The sequence below is a fragment of the Perissodus microlepis genome, chromosome 4 (assembly GCF_051167445.1).
Source record: "Perissodus microlepis isolate ML-2025 ecotype Zambia chromosome 4, ASM5116744v1, whole genome shotgun sequence".
Taxonomy (NCBI): domain Eukaryota; kingdom Metazoa; phylum Chordata; class Actinopteri; order Cichliformes; family Cichlidae; genus Perissodus; species Perissodus microlepis.
The window spans coordinates 8,491,763-8,509,973 of record NC_140464.1 but is presented as its reverse complement, the minus strand read 5'-3'; the positions used below and the strand labels follow the sequence as shown (position 1 = coordinate 8,509,973).

The window sequence follows — 18,211 nt, the reverse complement described above, 5'->3', positions numbered from 1 at the left end:
ACTGGAAAAGTAATCAGCCACAGGCCATAAAACCAGTACAGAAAAAACTTTCATACTGTCATTTTTTTAAACTCTGTCGCTGATATTCCCTCAAGGCAGAGCAGCTATTAATTTCTTCACTGAAACATTAGAAATGTAGGCTGGTAGGAGTTTTTCAAGGACTTTTAGAGAGGACAAAGCACTGACAAAATTGCTTTCATCATTTATTTTATCAATAGATTTTTTAATACGTAGGTCCTATATTTGCATATCTAAAATCTAAAATAATAACCAAGATATTAATTGATTGTATAAGTAATAGTACCATCAAACTCCCATGGTTATGAAGTCTTACCATCTACTGGAAAGAACACCAATGGCTTTGATAAAAGCAAACACCTCACAGCGTCTGATATCATGCTTTTATTTCATGTAGTAGAAACTGAGACCAGAAACACAAAATCCACTACTAGTTCTACTAGTATCAGATGGAGAAGTTGGTTTTTATTTTTTTTATCTGTGCGCCGTTTTGTTTACTTATGATTGGCATAGACCTTGACCTTTAAAAGCTATATATGGAAAACTTGCAGGATGCACGCACATTAAAATTAGTGGACTTTCCAACTTTCGGTTGTGCCACATGACCTGATGTGTTATCTAATGAGATGCTTTGAATTCTTGTTGGATGACATAAAGGTTCAATGACCAGACAACAGATAAGGGGGGGGGAATGCGGAAAGCTCTCAAACCCTCAGGGTAGCATCATGTTCATGACTGAGCTTAAATGTGACAACAGTCAATCTCACCTGTTCCAAAGCCCAGAGCAAGTATCGGGAAAACAAATACCAACGACATCAAGCATACTTTAAATATTTTTGAGCGTGAGAGTTTTTGTGTATGTTTGTAGTTTTAAACTATTTGGCTTGTTGTACCCATTGTTTGCTCTGGGAGTCCGTTTTGGAAGTTTTAATAGAAGTAAGTGGTTCAGTAAGCACCTAGGTTTATGTCTTATTAATTTGCCCTTGTGTACTTGGACGCTTATCTTTCTTTTAGAGTTTACCTTTATTTTAAGTCTAAAGCTGATATGGTATCCTACGATTAACAGACGCATCCAAATGGCCTTATGTGGGGATATAAAATAGGTTTCTGTTTATATGTTTATTTTTCCTTATACTCGTGTATTTTACAACAACAGGCTACCGTTTAACCGAGTGATTGTTATCAGCTAAAGTTATAATTATACCTATCAAAGCGAAACTAATGCTATAAGTGTCTATTTATACGTACCTGCCGTGTTAAGATCGGGTCACTCACTGCAGCATGCCAACCAGCTGGCTTGCACCTTGGGAAGTCCTGCTCTGCAAATTCATTGGCCTCTGCTGCTTAGCGTCAGCGCAGGGGGCTGGGCTCTGATGAGGACTTTACTGTCAGGAATGCGTAGTAGCACTAAAACCCCACTGACTGTGTCTCGCTGCTGCAGACATCACCTTTATGTTTGGGACGCACTTAAGCTGGATTACATACCGGTGGTTTCGAACAGCTTCTGTAGCCTCTAACTGACCTTTTTTATTTAATAATTAATATTATGCGAGTTTTTACTTGAGCTTACAAGAAAGTCGTCTCCTTTTTTGTATTTATTTGGCGAGAAAGAACTGTTTCATTACACGGCACGACTTCAATGCCACATTCAACAACCATGAACAAAAGCGGAATGGTTACAAAAATCAACACCAGGATAAGGACTGACCCGTTCGCTGGCAGCTACGAGCTGGTGGGCAAAGAACTGGGCAGGTGAGTTTGTTTGTTTGTTGCCTGAAGGTTTTCGTTTTTTTTCCTCCAAGCAGTCATTGACAAAAATCCTAATACCTTCGTGCGTTGGCTGGACGTTGCAACAATGTCTGAACAGATTTAGGCAAATCGCTTAATCATATTAGAGTTACTCTCTGCACGTGTTACTGGGAAGCCTGCTAATTGAATATTTCCAATTGCGCTTTCCATCTGCTGGCGCGGAGCAGCGCTTTGGCACACGCAACGCGTAATGGTAATGCGCTTCTGTGAGTCCTGGCTGGAAGTTGCTAAATAGTTTTGAGACTCTGAAAGATTTTTTTAATTCTAAACAGTGACAATAGCGAGTTGTGTGGAAATGCATGGACTGTTCTTATACATTATCTTTGCGATTTAAGGAAAAAGTTTTCGACTTGCTTATTATTTCTGCTGAGGTCCCGCGTGCACGGTCCATTATATCCTGGTGTAAGTGGTACTGGAAATGGAAAGCCTCAAATGTCAAGAGTTGTGCATAAGAGTGGACTTGGAGTAATCGTTCTGAATGCGTGGCGATCTACACTGACATCAAGAAACATACGTGCAACAACTAATGATCAAACATGCGAAAACACAAAGCAAGACTTTCTAATCCTGGCCTATATAGTTCATAGACTTGCTGCTTTCTTGACTATTTTCCTGTTTCATGTACCTGCTTTCCCACAAGTTAAATATGCTGTCTACCAACAGTGCCTTTTTTTTTTTTTTTTGTCTTGCTCTGGCTTCCTCTTTCTTTAGCCACATATATATTTATGTCTCCCAGTTGCTGGTTTGTGGATGCCAGCTGAAATTCCAGATTCCCGCTGTATTTAACTGGGGATTCCCCAATGTGCCAAATTACAATGACTTTCTCTAGTAAGCACTGCAGCATGAATGAAGAAGATGAGCTGTGTTTCGCTCCTTAGGTTTCACTCAATTCAGCAGCTGGTTGCACTCTATCTGTTTTTACAAATCAACTTCAGGTTTGTTCTTTTGCACATGCTCAGTAATGTCCTAGTAAGTAGCCAATTTCTTTTTATAAGACACCCTGGGACATGAGGGAGAGTAGCATGACCTGTCGTGCTGGCTTTAGGCTACCAGTGTAGTCTACAGCATCCTATAAACTTTTTTCTTTCCCTTCACTACCACAGATCAACTTTCACCCCCCCCCCCCCCCCTTTTTTTTTTTTTTTTTTTTTAAACTCTCCCATGACTTCAGATCAACAACATCCTGAGATCAGGCTTCATAATCACATTAGGTGCAGGAATGTACGTAAGTGCCGCATGGCAGGAGATTAGCTGTATTATACATTTGAATGCCGAACATTTCAACTGTAAATACCAGGCAATAATTCAACGTTTGCAGAAAAAAAATGCCTCCTGACCCCTTTTTGAAAGCCTTCTCATTATCATGCTCTGCATGGTTTCCTGCAGAAATGGGCACAAAATATGTTGTGGGCAACCTGAAAGCAGGAAGAGGAACTCAGGTTGTGTGTCAGACTGTCTGTGAAAAAGGCAAATAAGAGCTGTCATTTTTCAATTACGCTTCAGACATGAGTCAGTGAGCCTCTGGGGAAGACAAAATGCAAACTGCACGGGAAACCAGTTTCTTAATCAAATTATCACCATCTTGCGCAAAGGAATGTTTTGTGTCACAGTAAATTTGGTGATTGATAGCAGATGAGTTTCAGACAGGTTCCTGAAGAGAACTGTTTGAACTATATAACTGCAATTGCTGATTATTTGAGAAAGCACTTCTCATTATTAGTCAGAGTATGGTAAGACCTTTCTGTGTTAACAGTGAGATGTTGGTATTTTTAATCCAAAAAAGCAAAAATGTATTTTTTTAAAATGTTAAATTATAGCGTGATATTTTTTTATTTATTCTTTTTAATAACAAAAATATTCTTTTCATCTTCCTGGTGAACATGGCCGGCTACAAGATGGCCTTGTTTAGTAACCTCTGACCTGTTGTCAGCCTTTGAAAGGACCCCCCCTGGGCCGCTCTTTTCAATAACCGCTAGTCATTTCTTTTCACTCTAATATGTAGCACCCAGCCCACAGCTCTGAACTTGGCTAATTAAGGATGAAAAGCCCCTGATGGCTTTTGCCTTTTCAGTCTGAACAATGACTCGTCACTACACTGCGAGACTGGGGAATGGGGTGGCAGCCAGCACACAACCAGACTCCAGCCAGAACAGTAGCTGTTTTTTGGTCAGCAGCACAGTCAGCTTTAAGCAGTACTGTGTGGGAGGAAAAATAGCTTCATTTATTTAGTTATTTTCTATCATCTTTTGTTCACTTTCCCCAAGCCTTGTGTGTTGTGTCTAAAGTGTAGCTTAAGAAAACACTGAGATGTTAGTTAGGTGTAGATGTTAAGATTACAGTGACTGTCTTCATGTTGCTTGGGTTCTAACTCGACTGTCAAACTGTGACAATCCCCCCCCCCCCCCAGCGTGTGGCCTGCTCAGTCACATTCATGTGGGTGGTCTTGGTCTCAGGATTGCTGTGTTTAGCTGACTGGTCAGCTTTTGTACGACTGTCAATGCAGAAGCAGTCTCTGGCTGAGGGTCTGGGTGGAGGTGTCAACACAATTCCATTTGTCCCTGCTGCTGTCAGCTGTGAAGAAAGGGAAGTGGTGCACAAGGCCTCATTTTCAGCCTGGGAGAGACGGCTGGTGATTGTGTTGGTTTGACCCAAATGCAGTTCTGAATACATCGGACATCCTGCCCTCACCCACAGCTGACCCTTAGCACCTTTTATGACTCTATTAATGTACATTCGGGGGGGGGGGTCAATGTTTATTAAAATTAAACATAGATAGTCTTCATGCCGTGTTTTACCAGTGACATTATGCAACCAAGCTGTCACATCTCTTTGTTTTTGCTTGACCTACAAAGTAGCAATACCCTTATCAGAGCCCTGCCCTCTATTCTGCCGCTCTTGCCAAAAGTGTCAGCCTTATCTGCTCCCCTTCAGACCCTCCTGAAGGCTAGAGGAACAGGAGAAAGAAGGGGGATCTATCAACAGAATGCCTCCTTTGCACAGCATATCAGTGGTGAATAACGGTCTAAATTTTTCAAATGATGCCACATAAGCACCTTATCTCTGGACTTTTCCATAACCGCACCCTCGCTGTTGCACTTGTAGCCAATTGGTTTGCCTTTCCAAAATGCCTCATGTCTTCTTAACACTCAAATATTGAGTGGATTGTATGCAGTTTAAGTGACCTACATTTAACCCAGTAACAATTTGAAAAGGAAATGGATCCATGTCTAAACAAATTAATAAATAAATAAAAAACACAGGAAGGTGGTTGTGATTTTTCTTCATGGCTAAACACTCTGTTGCTCTTTTTTTTTTTTTTTTTTTTGTTGTTGTTGTTTCCCAGGGGAAAGTTTGCAGTTGTGAAGAAGTGCATTGAGAAGGCGACAGGGAAGCAGTATGCTGCCAAGTTCCTGCGAAAGCGACGGAAGGGCCAAGACTGCCGCATGGACATCTTAAATGAGATTGCTGTGCTGGAGCTGGCCAAGGCAAACCCCTTTGTGGTGACACTGCATGAAGTCTATGAAACCAGCACTGAGATCATTCTCGTTCTCGAGTGGTAAGTCACTAATGTTCTACATCACAAATATTCAACTCTCTTTCCCAAACTAGCAGTGGTTTGGATAGCTAATGGCATTATACAGCAGTAATCTAAATAATTCTTCCTGAATCTAAGTGTTTGAGCCATAGCAGAGAACTTGAGGGGGGTGATTAGGTCACCAGGTATTGGTGAAGAGAAAGGTGGGGTAGGCTCTGCGCAGGTTTTTCATTTTCATAAGCACAGGTTTAGTTGGAAAAGCCTCAAATCTTACATACGTCATGCAACATCCTGTGTTTTGCAAGATAAGAACGTTAGAGCTTGGTGCTTCTGTGTGAATAATTTGATTTTATGCAGTATGGTCGGCTGATTTGCAAGAATAAAAAAAAAAAAAAAAAAAAAAAAGTATTTCCTGGCATAGTTCTAGGCAAGTTGCTAGTTCTTTAAAAAAAAAAAAAAAAACACCCACGTGTGAAATGCACAGGCTTGCACTAGTTTAACATGGTCTCTACCTTAAATGGAAATTCTCTGTGTCTGTGGTGGTTAGTCGCTCGTCTCGCTGTAGCGTGAGCACCTCAGTTTCTTGTTACGCTAACTGATTGTGATGAAGTGTCACTTTAAATACCACAGTAAAACTGCAGCATGCTTACTGTGTAAAAATGACAACATTAAGCTATGGATTACTCATTTAGATGCTACCGCTTGAATCTGGTTAAGGCAGTGATGACTCTCAAACATGCATGTGAACACAGCAGGTGGTTCACACTGCTGATTCAGTTCCCTAACAAGGTCAATTCAGCATTTGGCTCTGGCCTGCTGTGGTTCAGTATTAAAAAATCTTTAGGTATCTAGCGAGTATCATCAAACTCCTTTCATGAAACACTTTAATTAGGATTTAGAAAGATCCCTTAGCATCTTAACCACCTCACTTCCCTCATTACACAAAGGAGTTTGTCCTTGAATCATGTTCCAGGGACCCTGTTCCACAATTGCTCACTTCTCAGGCAGAAAACCTTCTCCTGCTCAGGATCCACTCCAGTTATTCCCTTCCCAGACATGGAATGCTTCTGTAGAACAAAAGCTTCTCTATGGGGAAGGCTATGTTTGACCTCTTGACTAAAGTGTGAAAGGGGAAGTAGCACCATAGTTCACCCCTGCATGCCTGCAGAGAAAACATAGCAGGAGGTCAGTCTACAGTGGCCCACATTTCCTCTTCAGCTGCCAAAGAAGTTACACTGGGAGTTGTTGGTGTGCTGGGATTTGAAGCAGCGTATGCATGCACGACATCTTAGCTCTGACAAAGCTTCTTCTTTTTGTTTTTTAAATGTCAGTTATTTTCTGCTGCATGTCCTAAAAGCTGCAGAAGAACTAACAGCAAGCGAATGAAAAACTGCATTCACAAACCGTCTGACCTCGGCATGAGTTTCAAGAATTGCAAACCATTTTCCATTTCCTGTGGGTTTAAATGTAAGCAGCAAGCAAAGCGCAGCTCCCAAAAGTAGCACACAGCCATGCCGGTAAAATGTCGTGTGCACACACACTTTTTGTAGCCACAACCACTTCCTTGTCAATGTTAGAGAAATGAAGTCAAAGTCTAATCATCTTCAAAAATACAGCATGCGTCAGTACCAAAGAAACCCCCAGGGTAATGACTAGTTTTAGAGATGATCACTTTCATGAAAAACAAATCACCTCTAAGTTCTTTTTGTGGAGAGTAACTTGAGGTAATCAGTGAGATAGGTTCTCCATGGGAGGGGGGGGCAGGCAAAGTTCTTCCTAAATGCTATGTAACATAACCCAGGCTGTACTGGACTTTAACTGAAACATGCTCTAGGTGACAGAGGGCTATCAAGGAGTAATGAGCCAAAAAGAATGATTACTAATCAAACAGAGGATTGACTTGTTTTGCCCCTTTTGCTTTCTTATCTATGCATTCAGAGTTTGGGTGGGAGTCAGCTGTTCTTAACTCTTGTCTTAAACCAATTATTTAGCTCAAACAGTGTGGCTGTGATAGGGAGGATGTCTGTCTGCATTCTAAAGTAGGGAATGCATCAACTTCCAAAGCACAGCAACAATATTCAGACTTCAGGGAATTAGCCTGTCATTCTTGGCCAGAATATATGCAAATGGTCTTTATTAAAGTATCCATCAGACTAACTTATTCCTTCAGTTCCTTCACCCACATGAAGGCATCAATAGCCAGCTTGCATTCATTTGGTATACATGTGCAGATCAGCGTAAACCTATTGAGCCACTGCTCTTAAGTACTCTGGGGGTCATCAGCTGGGATTGACTGTGTTTACAGCAAGCAAGTATTTATTGCTAAGAGTTTAAAAAAAGAATTAGGTCTGAGAGAGGTAGAGGGCCCAAACCCAAAACAAAATGCTTTCTATTTTTACTGCTCAGGTTATTGAAGTTGGCAGGTTGAGAAGGCTAACGGGGATTTTAAGGTGCTGCTTATATAACAGTCATGCCCAGGACCTAATGGGGACTGGAAGGTGCAGCTTATGTAACATTTGTGCCCAGGGCTGGGACAAAAAAAAATTTCCTCTGAAGATAAAAAGCATGTCTGCTTTCTAAATCCCCCACATATGGTTGCAGTGTTTTTTGGAGGGAGTCAACTGTCAGCTTCGTGCATTGCTAGAACTGATGGAGCACCTAACATAAATCCACCATGTCTCCACATTACTTAACGTTGTTATGCAAGCACAGCAGGGCTATGCAGGAATCTTACTATTACTCAAAAATGAGCAAGCAGTTTGTTTCGAGTAAAGGAGTAGAAAACGATGCATGCTGAGGCTCATACAGAGCGGGTACAAACTTCACACTTTCTTTCTGTTTCTTCTGCTTCTTCTGCTTCTTTCTTTCTGTTTCAAGAAAATATTGTGTGTGTGTATATATATATATATATATATATATATATATATATATATATATATATATATATATATATATATATATATATATATATATATATATATATATATATTAAATATATTAGGTGGCGGGTGTTTTTGTTTTTTGTCTATTTCCTTCCCCTGTTTTAGTGAATTTATTTCAGTATGAGGTTGTGAAGGAGCTTATCTGAAGCTGCTGATATGACCATTCTTATCTCTGTAATATTCCTGACAAGAGGAAAGTACTCACACAGGCGGGGTACCTAACACTGTACTGATTTACGTTGGACTCGCTTGCAGTGTGTAGATGTGGATGAACTTTGTTTCTCTAACACAAATGAGGGGGAAATGGTTATATAATTGTAAAGAAAGCAGTAATGGCTTTATATTTTCTTTTCCCTTTTTGTGCGATAGGTTGATAATTTGCATTGCCAACTTATGTGACTGAAACTGAGTGGAAGGGTGTGTTTGTAACTTTCGAGGAGCAATTTATTATTACAAGTGCAAATGAAAGTGAGCCAAGCTAAACTTCACTGGGTGGTTATCCACTCAAAGTTATGTTCTTCTCATCTTACCCTTAGTTTCTTTTTATTCAGTTTTCCTTCCTGTGTTTTTCTTCCAGTGCCGCCGGTGGCGAAATCTTCAACCAGTGTGTTGCGGACAACGACGAAGCCTTTACAGAGAAAGATGTGATACGACTGGCCAGGCAGATCCTGAACGGGGTGGCCTTTCTGCATCGGAATAATGTGGTGCATCTGGATCTGAAGGTAAATGCACAAGAAATGTTAATGACAAATATAGGACGGTGCGTTCTCTCAAGAGTCAGAATGGGGAAGATATTATTTCTCTTATGCAACCACAGCTCATTCAGCGTGCCACGACTTTGTTCCCGTGAGGAATCACTTTATAAAAGCATCTGACCTAACTATCATGTTTTCTTTGATGTGTCTTGAGGTAACAAAGCAGCCATCACTGAGATTTTCTTTTCTTTCACGTCTCCTTTCTTCACATTTCACAAATTAATCATGATGTGTCTGGCTTCTGGTTACACATTACACAATGTGTTCTAGATAAAATTATCCGTTGAGATGCACTAAATTGTTTTAGAAGGGCTTTCAAATGTTTGAGATCTTGTGTCAAACTGTTTTCAAAAGAGAAATCATTCATTATCGAAGCATTCCTGTGGTTCCTCAGGCTTTGCTGGCTCAAGTCTGATATTTGGATTTCTCTTTCTTGTATGTATCCCATTGTTCCAGCTAAATCTGGCATTAGGCCAGCCTGGCCCGGATTTAAGTTGTATGTACACTACAGTATTTACATAGACTAACCATAGAGCCATTTAAGTATTTGGCAGAAATGCCTTTACCTCTCTTCAGAATTGTCTGATAGGCTTATTGGATGATCTGGGCTCAAAGGCCCAGTTAGCAAGTTGACTGACGACCTAGACCCCTAATCCTGTCAGGATCAGTTTTCCCAAATGCTTTACTGCTCGTAGATGCGTAATTAATTACCTCAGGCTGCTCAAATAATCAGTCTTTATCTCCTTATGTAACCTTTGCCTAATCTGTGTGTGTGCCCTCTCCAGCCTCAGAACGTCTTGCTGACCAGTGCCACACCTTTAGGGGACATTCGTATTGTGGACTTTGGCTTGTCTAGACGAATGGACAACATCACAGAAGTCAGGGAGATCCTGGGTACCCCAGAGTATGTGGGTAAGTCCTGCTTTCAGCTACAAATTACCCAAAACTACACGTCTCTTTTTCTTTTTTAAAATGTGAGCACATTTTAAGGTGGCTAACTTTGGCCATGTGTTTCTGTTGCAGCCCCAGAGATCCTGAACTATGAACCCATTAGCACTTCTACAGATATGTGGTAAGTGTGCTACTTTAGATAGTATTTCCACTCATGTTAGAGGACGCCACACACAGCTAATTTAATCTAGATAAATATTCAAGACAATGACTTCACCTCCATAACGTGCAAAAGACAATTTTGTGTCTAGACCTTTGACCACAAGACAAACCTTGCTACATACTTGCATTTAATTGGCTCATCATAGAATAGTGGAAGCCAGCCAGATGTGTGGGGCTTTGCAACACACTGCTTAACCATAAACGACAATGACTTGCCCCATAACCACCTTCTCCTTTCTCCTTCCTCTTTACCAGGAGTATTGGGGTTCTGACTTATGTCATGCTCACGGGCGAGTCTCCTTTTCTGGGTGCTGACAAGCAGGAGACATTCCTCAACATCTCTCAAGTCAACATAGACTATTCACCGGATACATTCGAGGGCATCTCCTCGCTGGCTGTTGACTTCATCAAATCTTTGTTGGTTAAAAACCCAAGGTGAGGCTCTTTTTAAACAGTAAAGGTGAAGATGAATAGATGTTATGGCTTAATGGGGAGAGTTTCCATCAGCATCACTTTGAGCAGATTAACACACCGAGGATGTGAGTCAGGTTCACACCGGCACAAAAGCACACGTCGGCACACGTCTAAATGAGCGTTTGTGGTAACAAGATTTGCGTCACTTGGGCGAGAAGTCGTTTCCTTTCTTGCAAATGCTGGTTGTGAATTTTACTCATTTAGCAAACTTTTAGTTCAGCATTTTTGGATTGACGTTGGATCAAACACTGATGCATGTCTTACCTTTTCCCTGCATTGCCATTTCGTTAAACTCAGCGGAACCTCTCCAAGATCTTTAAAAAAGATACCTTAATGTGTTTAGAAAAGCATCAGCAGATGCAGACACACAATCTCCAGTCAGTATCATTTAATTGCAGGAGTACAGTGGCAGCACTGGAAAAAGGCAGATATTTCACCATCTGAGTAATCGGTTAGAGATGGAGGGAAAAAAATCTTGACAGCAAATGGCGTTGTCTTTGTGGCTTTTCGTGCCCAATGTTGAAAAGTAATTTGGCCAACTTGTAAGAAAATGTCTTGAGTGAATCTGAAGGTCTAGGCAATCAATCTGTTATGTAATGTCTCTGGGATTTTTCCACTTATGCACAGTGTTATTGTGTTTGTGTATACAGGAAGAGGGCCACAGCAGAAGAATGTCTCAATCACCCCTGGCTGAACTCCTGTCCTCACTCCCACCCACACCTCCACAACAGGTCGCCGTCCTCTTTGGATGAGCCGGAGACGAGTCAGTCCGAATCGGAACCAGAGAGTCCAGCTCCGTCCCCTGAGCTAGACGTGATTGGGTCATTTCTCAGGTGCCCAGGCCAAGGTGAGCTGAAGGCGGGCCGTGGCGCCTTCTCTTTCAGTGAGCCCCCTTTCTGCACAAGACCCGAAATCCAGCAGGAGCTCATTTGCTGACTGATGTTTCACAGTTGGAAAGGGACTCAGTAAATTTAAACTCCATGGAGCAGAACCTGAAAACCTTTAAGCCTTGAGGTGCTTGGTTTTGATCGGAACCAGGACCGTGTTTGAGTGGCTGCAGTTTGCCCGGCTGCTCCTACTGCTGCGACGTCTGTGAGCTTGATACCTCTGCCTGCGCCTGTGTGCGTCACTGTGTATATGTTAAATAATACACGCTACTCAGTGCTAGTTAGAATGATTGTACAGGAGGAATATGAGAGGGCTTGAAGATGCAGGACAAAGGAGTGGGAGAAAACAAGGACTTTGTTGAGGACTGCACTGCTGCCTTATGTGATAAAACTGAACTTGGCTCAGCTGAACACTGGCTAGTTCACCCTTGCACACATACTGCTTTATCCCCAATTAGCCTTCGGACGGGGTTTCAGAGGAGAGATGGCCTCCCACTTCTTTGGATGACTTCACTCAGTGTGTGCTCTCATCTAAACAAGTTATGTTTCAGTGACCCAGACAGACCTGTGACGAGTTGAAGAAAGTAAAGCATTCTGACAGGTGGATCTACTTAAGAAAAAAGAATGAAAGCAATGAGCAGCGCCCTATGCGAAAGCCAGACGTTAACTGTATTGTTTATTAATGTGTCTTGTACCATTTTAGCCCCTCAAACGGTCAAAGCCACATCGATGCCTGAGGTTAAGATGGATATGGTAGCATTCTTATTATTGAGGACAATCATGAGCACTTTTATTTTGTTATTGGACTTTTGTGTAAAACCAAAGGCTCATCAAGCACAGTTAGGTGTCACACGATGTACTGTACATATTAACCAGTCTGCAACACCCTCTGTTTTTGTCACGTGACCTGTTATTTTTTTCATTAAGTGCCACTCTTTTAACCTCACTTCTGTTAATGTTACAGTTGAAAGTTTTTTTTTTTTCTTCTTTTTTTTTTTTGTCTGTTTTGTTGACCTTTGCACAAGTTGCACATTTTGTTTTTTGTTTTTGTTTTGCTGCAAGGTTGCCATTAGATATCATGCTCGTCAAATTTTGTGACATCAGCCTTGGAAAGAGGGAATCGCAGGGGCTGAATTATTATTATTATTATTACTATTATTATTATTATTATATATATATTTTTTTTTTTTTTTTTTTTTTTTTTTTTTTTAAATATGGAACAGAATAAAATATAATGTCACGGAAAACTGAAGCCCCAGATGTCTTTGAATATGTGATGTTTGCCTTTTGATGCTTGGGAGCAGAGAATTGACATTTTCTCAAAAGAAAGTACTGAAAATGTATATTGAGTTTGTGATATTTTTTTGTTGTTGTTGTTTTGTTTTATCATTGTATGGATGTTAACATCATTATATTGTTGTATTTGGTAACTTTTATGTATTACTGTGTTTCGCCTCTCGAATTTCAGGAAGGTTTGCACTTGTCCTTGTGGACGTTATGTTAAAATAAATAAATGTTGATGGCTTGCATTATGAAATTTAACAATCATGAGAAATACATTTGAATTTTGTATCAAAATATTGAGTCTGGTTGTTGTGAGTTTTTTTCCCCCCTCCCTTTCTTTTCTTTATCGTAGCAGCAATAAGAGAATATGCTTTCTGGAAAAACAAATGTAATAACATGTTTATGATAGTAATTCAATGAGATCCAGTTAGTGGGCATGAGCTCTTCCGAGAAGGCTGACTAAAAATAAACATTCATGAATTCCAGACAATCGATCTTTATAAAGCTACTATCTTTTCCTCTTAGAACCATCATCATGACGTCAAAGTTTTTACATTTTTCCAGTATGTCTGTGAAGGTTCTCAGTCATCCAGGTCATCGTAGTCAAAGGAGCTTGCAAAGAAAAGCGTCTGGACTTCTTTAAGTTACTTGAAGACGTTTCACCTCTCATCCGAGAAGCTTCTTCAGTTCTAAGGTCAAATGGTGGAGAGTCCCAGATATAAACCTAGTGGGAAGTATCCCCCCACAGAGGGACAAAAGGACCCCCTGATGATCCTCTAATCGCCTGAGCCAAGGTGTGAAACTGGGTGTGGGTCCCAATCAGCCAGAGTTTCGGGTGTGTTCATTGTGAAACCTGGCCCCACCTTATCATGCGAATTCCTGAGGTCAGATGGCCCAGGATGTGAGTGGGCGTTAAGGCGTCTGGGAAGGGATCTCAAAACTGGATTATAGATGGCAGCGACCATCTTTGAACAGAGGCGGGGGTTTACGACACCAACTCTCTGCCATCTATAATCCAGTTTTGAGATCCCTTCCCAGACGCCTTAACGCCCACTCACATCCTGGGCCATCTGACCTCAGGAATTCGCATGATAAGGTGGGGCCAGGTTTCACAATGAACACACCCGAAACTCTGGCTGATTGGGACCCACACCCAGTTTCACACCTTGGCTCAGGCGATTAGAGGATCATCAGGGGGTCCTTTTGTCCCTCTGTGGGGGGACACTCCCACTAGGTTTATATCTGGGACTCTCCACCATTTGACCTTAGAACTGAAGAAGCTTCTCGGATGAGAGGTGAAACGTCTTCAAGTAACTTAAAGAAGTCCAGACGCTTTTCTTTGCAAGCTCCTTTGACATTTTTCCAGTATCTTAGTAAAATGAGTGATGCTTTGATCTGTTGCTTATTTGTTTTTTCTTTTTCCGCTATTCTACAAATAGGGTGCTAACACACTGAACTAAAATAAGAACGTTACAGTATGACGTCAGCGTGTTACATACAGATACTGGCACGGTGCCTGATTGTAGTTTAATGGCAGTTTCTTTTCTTCATTGCAGCTTTCAAATAAAACTGGGTTGGGTGGTGAGGGAAATCAATGCTTTCCAAACTGAAATGTTAGTTAACATTTTTTTGTCTTGACATGAATCTCTTGGATTTATTATGATACAGAGCTACATATCTAAACATAGATATGATATATTGTTTGTGAAGAAGTTTAAATATCAGATATTTCATGACTATCTACACCAGGTGTCCAACTCCAGGCCTCGAGGGCCGGTGTCCTGCAGGTTTTAGATGTGTACTTGATCCAGCACAGCTGATTTAAATGGCTAAATGACCTCCTCGTGTCTTGAAGTTCTCCAGAGGCCTGGTAATGAACTAATCATCTGATTCAGGTGTGTTGACCCAGGGTGAGATCTAAAACCTGCAGGACACTGGCCCTTGAGGCCTGGAGTTGGACACCCCTCATATACACACTATTAGCACATCCTATGGATCTCTCTGCTTGTTTGCACCGTTGTTGCTTAGTTACAATCACTTGCATCTAACAATGCATACAAAACAATCCTACATAGAACAGCAGTGACCAGCCTTTAACATTTGTGATTAAAAAATAAGGTATATTTTCTTCTTGATTCCCAGTTTGGGAACAGCGCTCAGTCTTTGTGAGGCTATCATACTTTGTTATCATCCCATTTCGTATTTTGCATGCTGCTGCTGAACAACAGCCCTTTTCATGCTTTCTGTTGAGCTGCTGTCAGTAGTTCACCTGTGTGTCCTTAGAAAAGCATACCAACACAATTACATTAGCTAAGAGCAGATTTCTTCTGAAAGCATCTGTTTTTCTTCTCAATATGTCTTTCTGCAAGCAGCATCATAAATTTACAAAAAAAGAAGCCCCTCAGGCTAGTCTTCCTTAAATATCCTGCAGCCGCTGTGAACAGGAAATGCCAGGATTATGTAAAGAGGAACAAAGAGCAATCCGTTCCAGTGTAATATAGCTTCTTTCCCTTTTTTTTCTCACCCCTGTGATTGTTTACTTGTGTCAGTTCAAACAATATCCGTGCCTGCCAATATCCCGAATTCTTGCTTTAATGTCTTCTTCCTCTTGTTGTTGGCATTGAGCCAGTTCATCTCCATTGCAGCCAGTAAGGAGATAGCAGTACTTGTTGTAGCGTCCTGGTCTGGTGGCTCTTGGCTGCATCTGCTGTTTCCCTTAAAGAAAATCCTTCTTCTACATGGAGCTGAGGAATGCCAGAAATGTCTCTAACTGGCCTGCTTTCAACATTGTCCTTCCAAAACTGTCTTTTATGCATCTCTTCCCTTTCATCTTATGAATTTGTTTCCATACCACGGCGCACACACATAAACACATGCACTTACTAGAAGTCACTGATTAAGTGGCTGTTTCCCAGAAAAAAATCAGGTTCAGTTCATGTGACTTTGATATTTGCGGTGACCATTAGGAGATGATTTAAGGCAGATGTGGAGACAGTTTGTACTGTCTTCTAACTTTGAGTGCACTCCAAAATCTGACTGTGTGACAAACAAGAACTTAGTTCCTACAAATCCAAACAAATATGAAAAGCTGACCAAAGCTTACTATGGAATTCAGATAACCTGCTTTCAGCAGTCTCTGTGGACTGTCACTCAGGTCTTGCTTAATGGTTTTAAATGATATCAGGCAGCAAATGTTGCTTTGAAACACCGAGTCTAAGCAAAATTCATTTATCTATCTTAAGTCAACCAGCCAAAAAAGATAACATTAAAATAACAAATACTGTTTTTGCTTGCATTATACAAACTTTGACTACACATGATTTTGTTGCCATTAAGCAGGGGTTTGATTTAATGGTAACCAGCTGCATATCCTTAAGACATGTCTGTCAGTGCCACCCACTGTCATATTTTTCCCTTGAGGTCTGCAAAAATCCAAGACTGGGATTTGCAAAACGTAAATGGAAAGCTGAAAATGTTGCATTCTACTGTAATGGTCACAATAATCAGTTATATGAGAAAGAATTGTTGACAGCATGGTATTTTGACTGTGGCATTCCCATCCATCTGCAACTGACAGCTTAGGAACACATTACAAAACTGGCATTTGGGAGGTGGAGCAGGGAGGTGGGGGCGCTGGAGCCCGTTCCAGCTGTCATAGGGTGAGAGGCGGGTACCCCCTGGACCGATCACCAGTCCATTACAGGGCTAACATAGACGCCCACATCCACACCTGCAGCCAATTTAGAATCACTATTTGTTTATGTAAAACATTTTTCTCTGACATAGTCAAATATTTTAAGTTATCTGGATGGATGATGGCAGCATGCTGAGGAATATCCTAAAATAGCTTATCTAAAACAAGAGACAATTTGCTAACTTTTAAAGGAGTCCTGTTAATTTCCATACTTGCGCACAGAGCCAGGTACTAAAAATAAACAGAGAATAGCAGAAAAGTAAAACAAGAGCACTGCAGAGAACTACAAATGGGGGATTTTTGCAGGACTGAGCTACACAACAACGAGCCACAACAACCAGTGAAAGATGTGCGGTTGTGAAGGACATTTATGATCTTGTTGAAATGCTCAATATTTTGTTGGGAAACTTTGTCTCTTGGAAGTCACGTGGATGTTACTTTGGCATATGCAGTAAACATTATTACAGGCCAAGCACTCCTATAGCGATGGCACTCCCTGCAACAGGATACATACTGCAAAACACCAAACCACAAATACTGAGGAATGGCTTTAGGAACGCAACCAAGAACACAAGGTGTTGATCCAGTCTCCATACTCCTCTTAAAGAATCCACGTACAACGTTAGAGTTGAAAACACCACAGAGCCCCACTGTCCATATCTGTCCATGCAGGTCACACAGAAGTGTGCATTTTTTTCTGATTCTCTGAGTCTTGCTTGCACACTAATGTGGGTATTCTGAGTGTGCACATCGTGCAATTTCCTTAAATATGCTGTAAATGTGCAACAGAACCAACAAGTTTTGAACTAACATTGTCTGTCTTTTATTACAAAGCCTGTTTGGTACACCAGTCCATTTGTCCTGACTAATTACAGAGATTACAGCGACCAGTATTTATATATATTTAGATGTCATACTGCAAAGACTACAACCACAGTACAGTGCAGGACTTTGTTGCCTAGAGCTGCGTTTTTGCAAAGCATTCGCTCTTCTTGGTTTTACCAACAGATTTCCATTGAAAGCTAATTTTCTTGGCCAACCCCTTAGGTATATGTTTCCATCACAAGAAGAAGAGCTTCCCCTGCACCTCATGAGGCATTAAACTCTCTCAATCCTCCTGAAGTCCTTCTCTGGTTGTCTCTTTATGTCCCCTGGAAATGCCATGCTTTCTCTCTCACTGTCTCACTCCGTCTCACTATCTCTAGATCTCTTTCAGTGAACCATTTTCTCAGAACTTGTTATCCTACCACCTTACATAAGGGGGAAATTCCTTTATGCTTATGTTCCCGATTACTCTGCTATTATAGAAAGTTCAACGCTGTCAAAAAAACACAAAACATAAGTAGGTTAGTGTGGCAGTGTGTATGTGTTTGAGCATAATGAAAGTATACATACAGGCTCAATTATTATACATACATTTATTTAAATATAATACTACAATGTCTTTTACCCTGACAAGGCCAAGGCTTGTTAACTTGTTAGTGATCATGATCACTGCAACTGGTAGTTTCTCTTTGCCAGCATAAAAAAGGATTTGTTTGATTTTCGTTGGATTGACCAATACTCAAAACACTGGAAAAATCCAAGAAAGAATTATAGATTCATTTTTTAACAATAGCAAATTCAAACATCATGGTCAGACAAGAAAAGGATTCAGTGTTTTGGCCACAATGACAAGGGATGTGTTTGGAGGAGTAAAG

General features: G+C 40.9%; 1 protein-coding gene across 1 annotated transcript; it reads left to right on the top strand.

The window, feature by feature from the left end:
- The first annotated feature begins 1,412 nt into the window (after nucleotides 1-1,412).
- On the top strand, nucleotides 1,413-12,698 carry stk17al (serine/threonine kinase 17a like). Its single transcript, XM_084925436.1, has 7 exons — nucleotides 1,413-1,770; nucleotides 5,171-5,383; nucleotides 8,882-9,026; nucleotides 9,845-9,971; nucleotides 10,083-10,131; nucleotides 10,428-10,607; nucleotides 11,297-12,698. Exons 1-7 carry the CDS (start codon nucleotides 1,658-1,660, stop codon nucleotides 11,580-11,582), a joined length of 1,113 nt encoding a protein of 370 aa, XP_084781562.1. The 5' UTR covers nucleotides 1,413-1,657; the 3' UTR covers nucleotides 11,583-12,698.
- The last annotated feature ends 5,513 nt before the right edge of the window (nucleotides 12,699-18,211 follow it).